The sequence below is a fragment of the Oryctolagus cuniculus genome, chromosome 15, assembly GCF_964237555.1.
Source record: "Oryctolagus cuniculus chromosome 15, mOryCun1.1, whole genome shotgun sequence".
Classification (NCBI taxonomy): Eukaryota; Metazoa; Chordata; class Mammalia; order Lagomorpha; family Leporidae; genus Oryctolagus; species Oryctolagus cuniculus.
Genome location: NC_091446.1, coordinates 34,236,398 through 34,255,265, shown reverse-complemented (window position 1 = coordinate 34,255,265; position 18,868 = coordinate 34,236,398). Strand labels below are relative to the sequence as shown.

General features: G+C 51.6%; 1 protein-coding gene and 1 long non-coding RNA gene across 51 annotated transcripts in view; one reads left to right on the top strand and one right to left on the bottom strand.

Moving 5' to 3' along the window:
• The window catches only part of SORBS1 (sorbin and SH3 domain containing 1), a 239,780-nt gene that overhangs the window by 84,204 nt on the left and 136,708 nt on the right, over nt 1–18,868 (bottom strand). For 26 of the 50 annotated variants that reach the window (XM_051823967.2, XM_070057512.1, XM_070057515.1 and 23 more), the window contains 6 exons: nt 14,784–14,810; nt 14,549–14,661; nt 9,184–9,882; nt 8,176–8,544; nt 4,309–4,453; nt 127–156 (listed from right to left, as the gene is read on the bottom strand). In XM_051823967.2, coding sequence (XP_051679927.2) covers nt 127–156; nt 4,309–4,453; nt 8,176–8,544; nt 9,184–9,882; nt 14,549–14,661; nt 14,784–14,810 — 1,383 coding nt within the window. The remainder of the gene's footprint in view (nt 1–126; nt 157–4,308; nt 4,454–8,175; nt 8,545–9,183; nt 9,883–14,548; nt 14,662–14,783; nt 14,811–18,868) is intronic. The other 24 variants (XM_070057542.1, XM_070057530.1, XM_070057532.1 and 21 more) reach the window with 11 other exon arrangements.
• Nucleotides 10,560–17,639, top strand: LOC138845333 (uncharacterized). The gene is made up of 3 exons (XR_011382349.1): nt 10,560–10,963; nt 11,553–16,297; nt 16,379–17,639. It is a non-coding gene; the product is annotated as an uncharacterized lncRNA (long non-coding RNA).

Genomic DNA, 18,868 nt, shown 5'->3' with positions numbered 1-18,868 from the left:
CAGCAAGCAGTGTCCCTACCCCATGTGAGGCACTCGGGACACTGGTGCTCACTGAGCATCAGGTGGTCACCAAAAGATAGCTTCAACTATTCAGGGTTAGCATGTAAACAAATGTTTCTCACCTACCTGGAAGGCTACTGAGTCGTTTTTGCTGTTCTGTGACAAAAGAAAAGAACAGAGTGTGAGATTCACACAGCACACGGGGGGGCCCACGGAGTCCTGCCACAAGCCATGAGCATCCCAAGCCCTGTGTTCACCCCGTCCCCCAGGCTTAGACGCTGAAGTGGGCAGCTCAGCCACAGGCACAACTGTCACTGTGGTTCCCATTACCCGGGCAGGGTGTCTCCTGGTGCCTCCTCCAGAGCTGCACCAGGCCTGGGGCTGCCACTGCCCTCAGATGATCTCGTCACACAGGGGGACCCTCTGGACCCACTGGCTTCAACGGGCAAGACCTCTGTAATCTGTCTTGGTATCTGCTCGCAAAAATTAATCTTAACTATAGCCATGGTGCCCCTATGAGCCAGGCACTGTTTTAACAGCCTTTACATAGAACACTTGGAACCTGCACAACAACCCTAGCATTCAGGTGTGACTATTCTCCCTGGGGTAGACGACTAAGAAGACTAAGAAAACTAAGGCACAGTCTTAGCCTCTACCTGGTTGGTTCAAGGTACAGGAGAAATCACTTAAAAAAAAAAAAAAAAAAAAAAAAAAAAAAAAGCAGCTTTGTTCAGGAGATCTCAGATCGGGGCACAAATTCTCCAAGATTACACTGAAAATCAGGCGGGTCTAGAACTCAGCACCCCCAGCTCTGAGGGCTGTTTCCAGCTTGACTCTCCACTTGATTCTCCACTCTAGCAGCTTCTCAGCCTCCTGGGCTCTGGCACGTAAGGGAAGCCACCGTCTCTCTTGGATAGTCCAGTATGTACTTGCTATCAGCTAAGCACAAAAATGACCTTCACCATCCCCAGCTGCTAAATATAAAGCAGCCACATAGATAAAAATAGAGCGCCAGCCAGCCCATGGGTGCTGTCATCACCCACCCCACCCCTAAGCCGCATCCCCACCCTCCTGCCAGAATCAGTGGGGGCAAGAAGTAAACAGAGCGGCTTGGGAGCTCACGACCAGGGAAAGTTGCCACTGGGCCCATCTGAATGCTCGCTGGACCGGCAGAGGCCCAGTGAGACACCAGGCTCAGCCAGATGACAATGGCTGATCACAGAACCCTCAGCCTGAGTTTCCTCATCTGTTAAAGTGCTCCATGGTATGTAAGAGGATCCATGGGTCCCCCAGACTCTACTCTGCAGGCTGTAGGCAGGACCCTCTGCAGCTGGCAGAAGTGACCGACACTCAGTGTAAACAACGATGTTGTTTCTGCTTTGGAAGTGTGCAACAGCACGACCCTGCCGGCAGTCATGACTGTTTTCAGTGGTGTTATTCAGCCAAGTTAGCAACTGGTAACCCTGGGCAATCCCAGGACTGTTTCATGTATCCACAGCTAAGTCTGGGAACCACCAAGCCCTTTGCTCTCCAGTGTGGCCCATGGGCCAGCAGACCTGGTGAGCCCAGAGTGCTTGCTGGAAACACAGAATCCCGCCATCCCTTCCCCCATGACATCCTGACTCTGCACCTGCCAGCTAACAAGACCCCAGGATCGGATGCACATGAAAGGCCAAGAAGCCCTGCGTGAGGGGCACCCCTGCACCTCCTTCGGTGCTCAGAGTTTCCCAAGTCAAAGCCCCCTTCCCAGAAAGACAGTCAGGGATTTGCTCCCAAACACACGTGGCATGAAAACTTAGGAGGCAGGGCACGGGGGCCGTGCTCTTCCCAACCATCAGCCGCAGGCTCCGTGCCCCTCTGTTCCTAGCAGGGAAGGCTGGTGTGGGGAGGTCAGATTGTTGTCAGACTGTGTCCAAGTACAGAAAGAAAAAAAAAAAAGAGAACTTTTTTAGGATGACTAAATGAGAATTCCAGAAGTGGAGCAGAGTTATCCGTCCCTCAGGAGAATCTGCAATCGTTAAGAAACTGTTTCTAAGGGTCCTGTCTACAGGTTAGGCGGGGCTGCCAGGCCGGTAAATTCTGCAGCTTGACCTCCACCCCTTCACACCTCCACTCCATGTCTGAGAAGCAGCACAGGCCAGGGCCAGCAGGGTTCAGCTATTCACATTTCCTGCCCTCCTGCTTGGTGAACATTTGGTTTTGCTCTCTATGGGAAGCTATCATTTAATGCAGCAGCAACAACAACAACAACACAAAAACCAAAAGCCCTAACGCCAACACTCAGATCCTTTCCTGAGGGATGTGCATCTCAGGCTGCACCACTCTGAGTTTTAAAGCCCAGGGACAAAGGAAAAGGGCAAGAGCTGAAGGTATGTGGGTCAAAAGGAGGAAGTCGTTCGCTGAAGGAAGAAACCCAAAGGAACGGCAGGCATTTCCGTGCCCAGAGATGTCACACTCGGTGTCGTCAGAAGGGCTGTGTAGAAGCAGCTGGCACTGCACTTGGCACTTCCCGACAACAAACAAGTTGCCTCGGGAATAAATCCCATTTTTAAAGAAACTGCCTTTCCTTCTGGGAACCAACTCGCTTCTGTTTGGATTTAAAAAAGAAAAATGAGTCATAAAGGAGTTCATAGAAAACCGAAAACTTTGCTTTGTCTTGTTTTATAGACAGTCTCTGGGCAAGGTTAGCGACTGCCAAGAAGGCAGAGGGCAGGGCTGGGAGGAGAATGGGCTCCCACGTGGCCAGTGTGGGGGCTGGGGACACTTCTCATCCTGTAAAGACCATGGAGTCATGAGTGAAAATTAATATGGAAGCCACACACAGTGTGTGTGTGTGGGGGGGGGGGGGGGGACCGACCTGGGACTACCAAGCCAACTATTTAAGCTTTGAGTGGGAAGATTCTAACTGACAGAAAATGTTTTATTCATCCACTTTTCAAGTTAGAAGCAGGAAACAGAAAACTCTTAGCATGGAAAATAATTAAAAATAGATGCTGGTCCCATTCTCATCCTGGCTAGCACAGAAAGAGGGAAGGGAGGAAAAGAATGAAGTTGGTGAGCAGGGAGTCAGGCAAAGGAAGACCTGGTCACAGGCACAGAGCTCTGAACACAAGGAAGCTTCCAGGGCCCTTTGAAATTCAGACAAGACCCTGGGGAACAGCCTGAAAACACCGCAGTGCAAGCTGCAAAGGACCCCTGCAGAGGGGACACTTATTCTTCCGTGGGATTCCAAAAGGGAAAACTTGGAATCGAGATGCGCTGCTTGGAATTTTCAGGCAAAAGACTCAACACACACCATTATTCCCGCAAACCTCCACCGTGTCACTCAAATCCAAGGGGAGAAACCAACTAGCAGCAGCCTCAGAAAACAGACAAGGAAGCTCTGGACTGAGCTGACTGGGGCCACGCAGTGGAAAGGCAAACAGCCCCGGAAACCAAAGTCCCAGAAGGCGACACTACACAGCAACCTGCGGTGCTGAGCCACTGAGAGCAGCTCCGTCGCTCTGGTCTAGAGGCACAAAAACATGCTTCGTGCTTTAGAAATTTTTCAATCTAGTGTGTTGCCTTTTAAAATCTAGGTACCCTAAAATTCTGCCCTCTAGAAAACTATGTCAAAGAACTAAATCATTAATGACATTACTTAAAAAAGAGATTATTGTACCTAGATTTTCTATGCAAATTGCCACATTAGAATTTGCATGATGATGAATTAAGAGACACAAATCTGGGGTGAGCATTTAGCCTAAGCAGTAAAGATGCCTGTGTCCCATATTGGAGTGCTTGGGCTTGATTCCTAGCTGGCTCCTGACCCCAGCTTTCTGCCAAGGCAGACCCTAAGAGGCTAACAGGTGTTGGCTGAAGTCACTGCCACCCACACGAGAGACCTGGATTGGGTTTCTGGTTCCCAGCACAGGCCTGGTCCAGTTCCGGATAATGCAGGCCATTTGGAACCAGCAGGCGGGAGGAGCTGCTCCTGTGACTCTACTAAGGGTGGGAGGAGGCTTTTACCTTTCTTTTTTTCTTTTTTTTTTATCTTTTCTGATGTTAGCTTCCAAAGAAGACTACCATGAATACCCAAAGTGTGGAACACGCGCTGGCCCAGGCTGCTCACTCAGACACCACCCCAAAAGAGGGGGGCCCCTCTGCCTGCTGGCAGTTCTGTGGGCCCTGGGACTGCATAAACAGGCAGAAGGCCCAGGGCGGGATCTGCGGTCGTTGCTCTGGGCCAAGGGAAACCCTGTCCCCGATGTCAGGGATGAGCTGTTTGGATGCCAGCGACCTGGGTAAGGGTGTGTGGGAAGCTCTCACCTCGGTTGTGCTGCAAGAGCACGATGGTAGGGTTGACGATGGTGGTGGAGGGGTAGGCCGAGGAGGGCTTGCTCACGGGCGTGGAGGTCTGGGAGTCGCCTCCAGTGTGGGAGGAAGAAACTTCATTTAGCAGAGGACTGGAACCCTGAAAAGGAAGCACACACTGTAACCAGCTCTAGATACCAGAAACCGGGAGCCAACGTTTTTCAAAGGAAGAAATGTGAAGTTTTACATACAGATCTTAATTATAAAAAGAAACATAATCAATGAGATGCATCACATCATTAATTCCAGTTAGAGATTTTTATCCGGAATGCTTATTCTTTGTTGGTAATTAGTAAGGGAGAGGGAGGAGGCGAATGTTACTGAAAATCTCAGGAACATCATTCATTGGTTTCACCCGGTAGTGGCTGTGAGTCAATCTGGTTACTGAAAAGGCAAATTCCAATCAGAGTAGAGCAACATGCAAGACCCATGCCATTCCGTAGGAGATCCAAGAACAAGAGCTGGTTGAGTTGGGAGAGATCAGGGCAGTTTAGTGTTCTGTGTCGAGAGATTGAGAACATGAGGACACGGATGGAAGAAGAGGGAAGAGTTAAGTAACAGTTCTCTCAGAAAGCTGCTCTTAGCATCAGAACCACGGAGCAATTTTACTAATGCTGGCTGCAGAGATTTGGATCTTATCCTATCCTACTGTGACATTTTTTCATTCTAAAATTAGAGTGACAAAAATCCCTGAAGTAAAGACTTGTGAGAATCCTGACTTTAGAAACCTGAGGTCTCTGCCAGAAATACCAATACAATGATTAATATGAACATTATAATCTGCACGATGGGGATAATGCCAGGCGTTTTTAAACAAACGCGAAGACCTCCAAAATGTAGTAAGTCTATTTAGATAGCCTCTTCCATCATCTCTATGTATTTACAAAGGCTGTTACTTTGGAATTTATAAACCATTAACCCAGGAGGGCATTCTTAAAGGGATTTGAGGACAAAATTTTGATAGGTAATCTTGAAACAATCATTATGTTAGATCAGGGATGAACTGTGTAAGTACCTGCAGAATGAGGGCCAGGCACCCTTCCTCCTGTCACTCTCCCCTCTCCCCGAGCACGTAGCAAAATGCCCTGCAGGCAACAGATGCTCAGTGAACATCCTATGAAGGACAGGACTCACCTGTGTGACCTGTGTGACCAACAGTTTGCAGCGAGAGAGCATGAGCTCATCAGAGGAGAGAATGTGCGTGTCAGTACCCAGGACAGCTCCACACACAGTAGGGCTTCACAACCACTGCCTGAGTCCATCTCTCTCTTCCAAAAGGGCCCTAAACAGCCACTGCCATTAGGAGCAACAGCCCTTTCAGTGAACAAACTCTTTCTCCAAGACCTAAGAGGCATGGTATGATCTTGTACAAAGTGCCGCATCTCAATTCTGCCACTTGGAAAGTGGAAAAAATAATTACACTCTTCCTAACTTACCTCCAAAGTGATACAATAAAGAAAATGTCGTATCACTGAAAAGTCTGCCAGGGGGCTGGCGCTGTGGCACAGCAGGTTAAAGCCCTGGCCTGCAGGGCCGGCATTCCATATGGGCACTGGTTCGAGTCCCAGCTGTTGCTCCACTTCCAACCCAGCTCTCTGCTATAGCCTGGGAAAGCAGTGGAAGATGACCCAAGTCCTTGGGCCCCTGCACCCACGTGAGAGACCCAGAAGAAGCTCCTGGCTCCTGGCTTCAGATTAGCTCAGCTCTGGCCATTGTGGTCATTTGGGGAGTGAACCAGCGGATGGAAGAACTCTCTCTCTCTCTGGCTCTACCTCTCCCTGTAACTCTTTCGAATAAATTAAATAAATCTTAAAAAAAAAAACTCTGCCAGGATGCACATAGGAACACAAAATATCAGGCATGCAGCTCTTTAAAGCACAAATGCCTAATGTGAGCATGAAGCACTTTACAAATTTACTGTGCCTTATTTCTCGATCATCGCAAAAAAAGCCAGTGGTGGAAAGAACTCAGATCAATTAACACTTTCATTCTTCCTTCTTACTCTCCTGCAGACGGAGCAGGTACCAAGGAAGGCTCAAACACCACCCATGGTGACATCAACTGTCACACAGACTCTAAGCAGTGTCCCTTCCGCATCTCTTATGCTGTGACCTGGGCAAAACCAGACGACATGGGGCCAGCTGAAGTCCTCTGGGTAGTCTATAGCAGGCTGATTAGTGGGGTCTGACAAACTGAGGACAATCCCCTGTCTACTCTGTTCTGGGCACCTCAAACAAACTGGATGTGAAAACCTGGAGCTACACAGATGATACATTATAGGTCACAACAAAACTACATACAGTGGCGTATGGGGGCCCTACATGCAAGAGTCCCTCCACCTCCTGCTGGGGAGACACTGTGTGCAAGGGGACGATGCTTGCACGCCCCAAAACAAGAGTGGCTTCTAAGTTCTACGTTCAGCTGAGCAAGGGGCAGGGGGGCATCAGGGAATAATCTCGCATCTTCTTCCAACAGAGCTGAGCTGCAAAGACTGGGGAGAGAGGGACATCCACGCCTGTGGGCCAGCTGTGGCCTGGTCCTGACCGATTCGAGTAGAGGTCCCCGCCCAGGGATGGACCAGCTCGTGGCTTCACTGTGCCTCATGCCTCATTATAATTTCTCCTGCAGGCCAAATAGAAAGTTTCCCTCTTTGTCTCTGCATGGTTGGCTTCAGCTTAACAAGCCATTTGGGCCAGCTGGGTGGGCACACTTTTTTCCACAAAGGGGAGCCAGGGAATGCATCTGCCTCACCAGATCACTACATCTCAAAATGCGGGATGTGGACCCCAGCGTTAGGAACCCACGGGGTACGTGCTGCCAAATGGTCATCCTAGACCTCTTCCCAGACCCACTGAACTGGAAACTCTGGGAGGAAAGACTAGAGCTGGCCGTTCAGTCAAGCCTCGCTCTCCCTCAGGTGGCCCCACCTACGTCCACGTGACCTGATGCACTGCCCAGCCTCTGAGAGCAGGGCCCTGACCTGTTCACAGCTGTACCCAAGGTAGCCAGACAGGGCAGGCACCCGAGGGTTCACTGTTCATTAGCAAGTGTACTGCTGAGTGACCGGCCCCCATTCTTAGGGCAAGTCCTTGGCACTGTAGCTAACATCTACTGGATCCCACCGTAACTGACAGCCCTGTGAGTGGATCCGGGTGTCCCCAAATCATGCCCCGCCCTGAGAGCCCTTTAAATTCTCTCAGTTCCCAGGGCTCTGGAGGGCAAGGGAGACACAAGCACCTTGGCTCAGCTTTCTCTCTAGAGCAGCTGGGCTCTCCCCCAGGGACAGGGCCTCATCACCCATGGCCCACAGTGCCAGGGCCCTTTAAAGTCCATGAGCACTGGGGCCCCAGAGCCTCCCCATCAGGGCTCTAGCCTTTTGGGTTGAAGCTCCTAACACTTGGACAGACCCTTTTGCTCGGTGAAGTCTCAACTCTCTCAACTTTTTTCATCCCAGTCCTTGCTGTTTCTGAGATAACAGAGAGTCTGTTCACGGACATCTCCGAAGGCCTCTTCCTCCTTAGCACCCCCTGCTGCCTGCTGGAAGCCCCCCGCCTATTTACCCCGTGCCACTCCGCTTTGCACACGGCCCCACCTGCCTGGCCCAGGAAGGTCGCAGGGGAAGAAAGTGCTCTCGGGGAGACAGGACAGCAAGGGAGAGCAGCGGCAGGAGGGCTGGGGACACGCCGGGGAGCATGCACTGGAGGGGCAGCCAGCGCGGCTGAGCCATCACACAGGCACGGAGCAGTGCAGCGAGAGGCGCGCGATCACCGCCGGGAGGGCGCAGGCACCGGGGAGGCCGTGGGAGGGGGCCGGCAAGCTTACGGTACTTGGAACAGCTCCCGTGAGGTCGGGCTCCGAGCCGCTGTGGAGGTCCTCCGGGGCCGGAGGGACCAGCGGAGGTGGTGGTGAGAAGGATGGTGGCGTGTGGCTACCGGGGGGCAAGGAGCCACAAGCACTGGCTGGCGGGCTGGGGTGCGGCCGCCTCTGCAGGTGAGGGGGAATGAAATCGTCTAGAGTCGGGAAGGTCAGAGGCGAGGCGGCAGAGGCGGTGGCTGGCACCGGGTGGACGCAGCCCGGCGTGCCCGGGGGCGCTGCAGGTCGGGCCGTGCCTTCGTGCCCTCTGTCGGTATTAACCAGGTAGAGAGGGACAACTATTACCTCGGGCTTGGCCGGGCTGGACGAAGAGGCATCCTGCGAGAAATAAGGGGGTCATTACACCAAGGGCTGCGGCAGGCGGCCGTGAGTCCGGAACGTAAACAGTCGTAGGTGGGCACGCAGTGATGTACTCCGAGAAGGATCTAATTGGTGCCCTTGCCTCCGATCCCTGAGACAGTGGGTGCTGGCCAGCTGGCCTCCTGCTACCCCTGACCCAGAGGGAGCTCTGGCCAAGGTTACTTTCTGCCCATCTATTTTTGAATCCTTTTAACACTTTACAAGAGAGAGAAAGAACAACAGAACAGGCAGGCAGGCTGTGATTAACCCCACAGAACCTCTGGATAGCCTGCAATCTTGCAAGTAAATGCAGTTTCTTTGGCACCTTGTCATCACACACACACACACACACACACACACACAGAGTCATCTCACCACAATATTAGTCTGTGGGCTCCACATGCTGACACACTTAGCACATTTACAGAAAAGAGAGAGGGAGACAGACAGAGGTCTGTGCTGAGATGCTTAGAGAGAGGAACTTGGGATTAGAGCCACAGCAACATTAATGAGGAAAGAGAAGGGAGGGAGGGCAGCCCGCAAACAAACAAACAAGCCGGTCTGGTCAGTTTCGGAGGAGACAGGGCAGGAGACACACAGACATTCCCACTTCCTTGCCTTGGCTGGACAGCACGGCTGCAGAAGGGAAGGCTCTTGGCTCCTCCAGTTTTCAGGATCGGAGGTACCTTGGGGGCCTAGCACGGGTGGTCTCACTGCATCCAGGAAGGAAGCCTGAGTCCCCAGGGAAGGACGCTCACCACCGGCATCTCTACAGATGTCCAAGAGTAGCTTGGGAGAGTCAAGAGGAGGAGCAGGGGGTGCCTTTCCTGTGCCGGCTGTGCAGGAGACAGGGCTGGGAGCTGGTGCTCGGGTGCCTGCAGCCTCCAGGGCAGTGCCTTTGGCCAGGTCACGTGCAGCACCAGAGGACGTTTCCGATGCCGCCCGGCGAATGTTATTGGATAAACAAGGGACATATAAGCTGCTGACCTTTTTACTCCCAGCTGGCCCATGACGTGGGTTAGAGCTCACAGTCTTGCTATCAACTGTCCCGGTAGCTGCAGAGTGGTGCTGGGATGGGGACGAAGCACAGGGCAAAGTGGAATCCGTAAGCAAGGCACCAGGGCACACCATGTCTTTGAGGTGAGATCTGGCTGCCAGGGGCACAGAGCTGGGCTGGGACTGTGAGGGGTCCTGCTGGCCAGGGGTGCTGAGTGGGATGTAAGGCCTTGGTGAGCTCACGCGGAGGGAGCCCTTGTGGGGACTGCACGTAGTGGGCGGCTGCCATGCAAAGCACGCCACTTTAGGGGGACAGAGAACCTGGAGTGGTATTTGCAAGACACAATATTGAAACAGGGAAAAGAAGAGAGGAAGAGGAGGGAACATGGAAAGAAGGTTGACCATTAGAAAAAACAGCACGACGCACTCTGAAACAAAACCTTCTGGTGAGACTCCCCGTGGCGCCCACACTTCTCTTCTGAATCTGAGTCCCCTGGAGGGTTGGCCTGCTGCTTGCTACTCCTGGGGAGGCTGGGCCCAGCCCACAATGCTAAGTCACTTCTGAGGCCAGTCCTCAGCCGACTGCATCTTTATTTATTTGCCTTCCTTACTCGACAGTGGTGTCAAGGGAGCCAAATGCCCTGGGAAGGATTCCCCCCCAGCCCCGCCCCTTCCCTCTCAGGCCTACTTTCCTCATTAAGACTTTGGCTTTAACAGTGTAAGCGGGGGCAGGCATTTGGCACAGTGGTTAAGATGCCCCCTGGGACTCTCGCATCCCATACTGGAGTGCGTACATTTGATTCCTAGCTCTGCTCCTGATTCCAACTTCCTGCTGATGCACAGCTTGAGAGGCAGCAGGTGAGTCCCTGCCACCCACAGGGGAGACCCAGGCTGACTTCTGGACTCCTGGCATCAGCCTGACCCAGGCTCGGCTGCTGTGGGCATTTGGGGGAATGAACAGGAGAATGGAGACCTCTCTCTGTCTCACTGCCCTTTAATTTTTTTTTTTTTTTTTTTTAAGTTTAAGTTCACTGGAACTCTTTGGAGTGTCTCTCATTCTTTTCTCTCAGGGAAAGGAGAATTGAAATAACTACATTTCTTTGTGTTCCCAAGACAGATATCTTCATGGAGCCACTGAGATTTGGCACTTGATTCCATAACCATAACAAACTAGAGCTGACCACGAAGAAAATGCTGAGGACTCTGAACACACATGTGCTCTTTGCTCAGAGGAGACACTCTGACGCACTATCACTAAAAGCACGTAGTCTCCCAGCTCTGATACACAAGAAAAAGGGACCAGGCAACAACACATGTCATCAGCCACCAGACTAACTGTGCCTGGTTTCTCAAATTCCAGCCCCAGCATGCCCATCACATGTACAGAGAATCAATCCCAGAGGTGAGTAATCAGCCTTGGAATCATGGCTTAAGCCCAGAGCTCTGGTTACAGGTCCAGAGCTAAAGAGCTACAGTTCCCATCTCTGTCCCTCTGCCCCAGACACCCCTCCTCTTGGGCCACAACAGGGAAGAGGGTCAGGAAATGGAGGACTCTCCAGCTGATGACCACCTGCCAACCTGTGGCTCAATGGGGAATCAGTCCATGAGACGAGGAAAGCTCACGTCCCCAGATATCCCAGGGCCAGAAGAAAGCCAAAACCTTCCTCCAGACTGCACAGGTGAGGCCAGTTTGAGTTTGGTTAATGCCTGGCCAATGGGTTGGAACCCAAAACTGTGGTGGCTCAGGGGTGTGGGTCTACTTTGATTTTTAAATCGTGTTTTGCTTTTTATATCTTTTGGAGCATGGTCAGCAAGGGGAAGGGATGTTAGGAAGGATGAATAGACAAGAAATAAAACAAAGTTTATGACTCTGGGCTAGAATCTGAACCCAGAAGCAGCGAGGAATCTTAGAACTCAGTTTTCAAATAACCTGAATGGGCAAGCAGCTGTGTGGGTCTCCTCAGCTAGCTCAATGCCTGTCCCTTCCATAGCACACCCAGAACGGAGCCACACGTACCAGCCAAGCTAGAAAATGAACAGTCCCGCTCTGCGAGTCAGCAAGGGCAAAAGCCTGCAAAGGAACTCATTTGGTGCCAGTGGACCTGGACTGGAGGTTGGGGCACGTTTGCAGACTAAAGGATGCTCCCTAGAAACAAAACATGTGGACTGCCACGCACCACTGGGGCAGCCAGGTGAGCTGACGGCAGCTGTTAAGGAGGTGAGCAAAAGACCACTTAGCTTTGGGCTCAGATTTGTTTTTACTTTGAGCTCAAATGTCCCACATGTGAGTCCTTCTTGTCCAAAGATAGAAATCTGTTTCACTGAGTTTTTAAGTTAATTTGGCTGTGGCCATATATGGCATCAGGACTGCACTGCACCAGGCATGGGCTTCCCAGGGCTCTGATCTGCAGCAAGGACACCTCCCCAGAGTGCTGACACGGCACTCGGAGTCAAAGTCCCTCCGTCCTGGGGCCTCCTTTAGGCCTAAAGAAGGAAGGGGACAGACACAGCGACTTTACATGGAAAGAACTGCTTTTTATTTTATTGTAAACACTGCAGGAACCACAAGGGCAGTTTGTATCCCTGCTTGGCTGGCTACTGATAAAATTTCACTTATGCTCTGAGAAGGTAGTCAGTGAAAAAATGAGGCTTCCTGAGAGATTCCAGTATGTTTCTAGTTTACACGGTTCCAAAACCTACTAACCCCTACCCCGGCTGGACATGGCCACGATGATGCTGATGTCACAGAGAGGGAAACCTTGGTTCCCTGTTCCTGGAGCAGGGCAGAGGGGCCAGGCTGGCAGGACAGGACTCCCATCTGGCCCACAGGTCTCCTGGATGCCAAGTCTGTCCCTAGGAGGAGATACAGGCCTCCAAGGGGCCTGGGAGCTTCCTTTAGCTGACACCAAGCCAGGGCAGGCCCCAGCCCACTCGGGCTCTGTCGCAGCCAGTGCATACTTACACAGCTCTGTCTGCCGTGCAGACAAGAAGTCATGTCTGCGTTCAGGGAACAAATCCAAGAAGTAATGCGTGACCTAAGGAGTCTGGAAATTTGGATGGCCAAATTTACCCTGAATGTGCCAAATAAAAGCTTTATTTTAGCAGTTTATCAGTTCCTTTAAAGAAACTCCAGGAAGAAGGAAATCCTTACAGAGCGACAGGTAAGAAAGCACACTATCCACAGGGGCTATTATGGGATGCTCGCCTGCACTGTAAGGTTTGCCCTTGCAAACTGCTTGGGAGGGTAACGTGAACAGTGACCCAAGCACTACAGAGAAGCTCAATCACGGTGTTACGCAAATGCATTTAAAAGGAATTTTTCTTTACTGCACATGTTTTTAAAATGATCTCTTAAGAAGAGGTGTTTAAGAAATCTAAAGAGGGGGCCAGCGCTGTGTCACAGCAAGTTAAGCCACAGCTTATGATGTTGGCATCCTGTATCAGAGCCGGTTTGAGTCTCAGCTGCTTCGCTTCTGATCCAGCTCCCTACTAATGTTCCTGGGAAAGCAGCAGAAGATGGTCCAAGTGCTTGGGCCCCCACAATCCACACAGGAAACCCAGGTAGAATTCCTGGCTCTTGGCTTCAGCCTGGCCCAGACCTATCCAGCCGTTGTAGCCATCTGGGGAGTGAACCAGCAGATGGAAGATGTCTGTCTGTCTTTCTGTGTTTATTTCTGTGTGTCACTCTGCTTTTCAGATAATTTAAAAAAAAAAAAAAAAGGAAGCCACAGGAATTACTGTGCTGCCTGCTGCACTAATTCACTGACAGTGGACCATGAGGTGCCACTACATTTGACTTGTGTTCATCAGCACTGTTTCCTAGTATGGACAGAGCCGACTGCATCCGTTCTGGAGATGGCTGAAGTGTGTCCACCACAGGCAGCACACTGGGGAAGGTGGCAAAATTAGGGCAAGCCATGGAGACCCAATGATCTCCCTGTGCCCATGTCTAACAGAGACCTTGGGAAGCTGGGCCCCTCTGCAGCTGCTGGTTCTGACCAGTGGCCCTGGATGCGTGCAGCTGTACTTAGGGAAGTGCATAGAGGCAGCTGACAGAACGGCTCCCCAGCACACAAGACACAGCAGCCAGCTCTCAGCCTGGGAAAAGAGGCGTCTGCAGAGGAAGGAGCCATCCCTGCTGACTCGGCTTCCTCTCAGGGCCCAGTGTGAACAAGGAAGGACCCGTGGAATTTGCAGGCTCCTTGTGAGTTTGGGAGCGCCTTCACAGAGGGAGGCGGGCACAGGGAAGTGCCCACCCAAGGAACACACTTCTGCAGTGTGTTCTGATCAGCCCAGCTTAAAGGCCGCTGCATTCCACGGCTGAGGCTCCTCTGTGTAGAAGCGTTCTTCATAGATCATCTGCATCAAAACAGGGTCTGTTCTTTTCACCAAAATAGCAAAGTAGCAAGAAAGAGGAGGGAGAAAGAAAGGTCAGGAAAACCACCTAGCAGGAGAGGCTGAAGCAAAATGATGCCCACTGCAAGTTGTACAGCTTTGCGGGGTTTTCTCCTGCAGGGTGCAGCTGGGCTCTGGACCTGGGAAACGCTACCTGGCCTTTGTCCTCAGGGACACAGTCGCTGCACACTGACAGCCCAACTCCCCCAGATCAATGCACTGAACACAAGATGCACTCCTCAGTCTTACACCGTACAGAGCTGTGTTCGAAGCCAAGCTCAGACCTCTTTCCTACTTATTCTGGGCTACTAGCATGCCCTCGTTGAGACCATTTCCATGCACACGTCAAACCAAGAAAACACCGGGCTCACTCCCAATGCCCTGGTGCAGATCAGCCTCATCCTGCACCTCTGCTTCCCCATGGCCCAACTCTCCCCAGAATTCTGGTCCTTACAGAACTGCCCCAAATGCTTGGAAATTATTTCACAATAGATTGGGCAAGCCAGAAGTCCCAAGTCTTAGCCAAAAGACACAACAACAGGCGCCACTCCAGAAGCCCACCCCCACCCCCCACCCCTGGGCACATGCCTACCTGGGGCTTGTCAGAAGGAAGGTTGGGGTGCACGCTTCTGTAGCCCTTGGCAGCGAGCGAAGAAGGCTGGGCGTTCCCATTGGCATCAGCGCCGGAAGAAAGCCTCCAATCATCTGAGAGATAGAAAAAGCAAAACAAAAACCCCTCATTCCCGGGAAGACTCCCTGGCTCTCCTAATCCAGGTCCCCCCACCCCCATGGAAGGCAGAGACAGCAAGAATGCAAGAAGACCATACCTGCTGAGGGAGTCCCTGGCTCCAGACCTAAGTGTGGTGCAGAAAGGAAGAAAAGGGGCGAAACAGAAAGAGTTACATTTGCAGGAAACAACATGAGGCTCAGAGAAGGACGGCAATCCAGCACCCTGCTGTCGGACACAAAATGCCCTCAGTCACACTGGCCTGATTACCATAGGAACCCACTCGAAACCATGATGTGCTCACAGGCACTGACCTTTGAAAGCACAAGGCCCACATTCACAGCAATGAAGACACAATTGTTCCTTGACATTCTTATTTTACAGACAAAACGGCAACCAACTCTGCCGTCCAGGCCCGGCTCACCGGCTCTCGGTGCCCTTCCTCAGGCCTGCTGTGCCTCCTCATTAGCAAGCTGGGCTAACGAGCAGACCGGGGAGAGGGAGAAGTGGGCAGGAGCTTTGTCCAGGGGTGGTGGTGGTGCACTAGCGGGGAGAACATGACCTCAGCCCAGAGGTATCTGCTGTGATAAGGACTTTTCTTCTCCCAGCCTGCTTCTGCTTTCCATTAAATGAGCCCCCGAAACATTTCAGAATCTAATCCCCTCGAGTGTCCATCGCCCTCCAAGGCACCCTGGTCCCTTTCCAGCCACTGCCCAATGCCTTGCAGAGTCCCTAAGCATCTCCTAATTTGACCCACCAAGTACCATGAAGAAATAGAGCACAGTGGTTACAACCTCAGCTGGGAAAACAGCTGGATCTCAATTCAAATCTTGGCTCCACACTGTCTGTGACCTGGGCAGGTTAATCTTCAGTTTGCCCACCTGAAAAATGGGGATAAAGATGTGCCTGCACACATAAAACACTTAGCACAGTACGTGTTTGTTGCATCAAAGTTCAGCAGCACCTGCCATTTAGCACCGCCTTCTGCATCGCCTCGTGTCTCCATCCCACATCCCCTACACTTTTTCCGTAAGGGGCAGGTGGTGGATGGTTTAGGTTTGCAGACCGTATGTTCTCAGGGGCAACCACTCAACTCTGCCACTCTAGAACAAAAGCAGCCACAGTGTGTAACTGACTCAGCACGACAGCGTCTGGATAAACCTTTATGCGCGGACAATAATATCTGAATTACCTATCATTTTCGGGTGGTAGACAGTGTCATTCTTCTTGTTTCTTTCAATCAATTAAAACTGTAAAAAACCGTTCTCAGCTCAAAGGCTGTCTAAGAAAGGCATGGGCCAGATTTTGCTCCAGGCCCCAGTTTGCCAACCCCTAATCCTGCGGGTCTTTTCATTGCCTCCTTCTTCTCCCTGATGCTGCCTCTTATCTCCCCCTCCCAAGAGGTAAAGGGGACTAACACTGCTGCTCTCACAGCCCCAGGCTCCACTTCAATGTGGGTCCCCCAGGGACTAGAGAAGGGCTTTCCAGATGTCCAGCTGAGATTCAAAACGATTTACTGAACATGGTTCTGAGTGGCAGACACTGGTGGCCACCTTTACATCTACTTAGCATTTAACTCAGTGCACACAACTCTGCAACCCCTCTACTTCAAGGGTGAGGAAACAGGCCAACTGGCTTGCCCAGAGTCATGTCACACAGCCAGGGAGTGATGAAGCAGTCCCCCCAGGTCTCCAGGAGCCAGGTGGGCTCTGCCCACCGCCCAGCACCAACAACCACACCATCAGCCTGGAAGCAGGAGCTCCGTTCCAGGTAGGAGGTGGAGCCAAAGGTGTCACAGCAAAAGGCAAGGCGGGCGCAGCGGCTGAGCGATCTGCTCCTGCATACAGCAGGGGTTTGGCTGCATCACACCCAGTGGGAGGGCTCTGCTAACACACAGATGCCTGGGCCCAGTCCTGGCGTTTCTGATTCAGTAGTGAGCTGTGAGGCCAGGGATCTGCCGATGGTGCTGCTGGTCCACAGCCTGCATGCTGAGAACCCAGGGTACAGTCAGCCATCTATATCCACAGACTTCAGATCCATGGATTCAACCAATCTCAGAGCAGAAATATGTGGAAAGTAAAGTACACTGACCATGTACAGACTTTTCATTATTCCTTAAGCAATGGAGTGTAACAACTACTTACGCACAACAAGTCATCTAGCGAAGATCTAAAGTATAGGGAAGGAAGTGCACAGCTGACATGCAAATCCTAGGCTCTTTTATACCAGGGACTTGAGCAGCTGGAGTTTTGTGTCTGCTGGGGCTCCAGAACCAATTCCTCATGGTTGTGGGGTAGTGAGGGACAACTGAAATACCCTTATTCTGGAAAGCTAACTGCCCATTTTCTCTTATCCACCCCCCAACAGTTTTTATAAGGTGACTCAGTTACATGCTGTGTAGCAGGTGTCTGCTACATTTCTGCCACTCCCTGACACACAGCTCAGAGATATTCCTCTTCTCTCCACTCTCCCCAACTCCACCCCAACTACACAGTTGGGAAATTCACAGGACATGTGCTCTGCTCATGTTACTGAAATATACTGGCTGAAGGACCATGGGTAAGTTCATTAACCACACTACACATCACTCTTCTCATCCATAAAATAAAATCCTAGAGCCAGCACCATGGCACAGCAGGTAAAGCCGCCTCCTGCGGCACCGGCATCCAGGATGGGTGCTGGTTCGAGTCTTGGCTGCTCCACTTCCAATCCAGCTACCTGCTAATGCACCTGGGAAAGCAGTGGAAGATGGCCCAAGTCCTTGGACCCCTGCACTCATGTGAGAGACCCAGATGAAGCTCCTGGCTCCTGGCTGCAGCCTGGCCCAACCCTGGCCATTACGACCATTTGGGGTATAAACCAGCAGATGGAAGATGGATCGATCTCTCTCTCTCTCTCTCTCTCTCTCTCTCTCTCCTGTTACTCTGCTTTTAAATAAATAAATCTATCTATATATGTGTGTATATGTATATAATATGTATATGTATAAAATCCTATTTCATACCCTCCCCCACAGAACAGCTGAGGCATGTGGAATCAGTTATGTGACAGTAGCCCTAAGTGATTGTATTTAACACTCAAGGTGCCTCTGTCCAGGCCCCTCCCACCTGGCAGGCCTTCAACACCAGTGACACACAGTGATGACAACCCTCTGTCCTCTCCAAAATCTAGCATTTTTACTGTCCCATATTCTGAGTTGCCATTTCAAACCCCCTTTGCAAAGTCACCCTATCAGGCACAGCAGACTCAGCCATGCACTAATTATCAATGGGTCCCGAGTAAGGGGCTACTCAGCAAAGGATGCAAACTTCATACGTGGGTTTGGGGACACATCATTTTGCCTGCCCTTTGGCCCTCAGTTGGGCTGATCCTTTGCAGGTGACAATGGCAGTTGACCGAGTCATGGAGAGTGGAGAAGTGACTGTTTTCCCAGATCTCCAGGTCTTACGAGGGACTCTCACTCTGGCATTGGACTGCCTGAGCTCTGATTCTCTCCGCTGTTACCAGCCTGCAGCAACGACCTAGCCTCCTGTGCAATGCAGATGGCATCTCCTGTGAGTCATGAGGACTAAATGACAGTGCCTGGCACCAAGTTCATGCTTCATAATACAGACAGCCAAAGCACATGGGGAAAAAACCTCCCCATCATCATGATGGTGGACTCACTGATGGCCCTCACTTGATAAACAGCTTCAAGAACATGATACCATTGGCAACCAACCCACTTTCTCTTCTCAGTCAGAACTTCCAAAACCGTTACCTTTACCCTGCCCCAAAAGAGGGCCTCTTTCAGGGTCCCCTCCTCCCTCTGGCGTGCCACCAGCCTGCCTGCTACCTTGTCTTCTCAACAAGCAAGGATGGCAGCAGCCAGAGCCATTTGCGCCCGAGTACGGCCACTTGGAATTTTATGTCCATAATCATCGATTATTAACTACTGATTGAAGAGGCTGTCAAAATGCTGCTTTCAATAAATGTTACCTTAGAGTTTCCGAGGGGAGGGGAGGGTGCGGGAAGCTGGCTGCCAAGGCAGGTTTTGCTGCCCTGCGGAGACCTGGCCAGTCCACAAGAGGTATTAGGTGCTTTGCCTTATCCTTCCCTCCATTTGCTCTGCACCTGCAATCTGTCCTGACCCATGGCCACCGTCTCCCGACATTTTCTTACATCTTATTCTGTGCTGTGTCATCC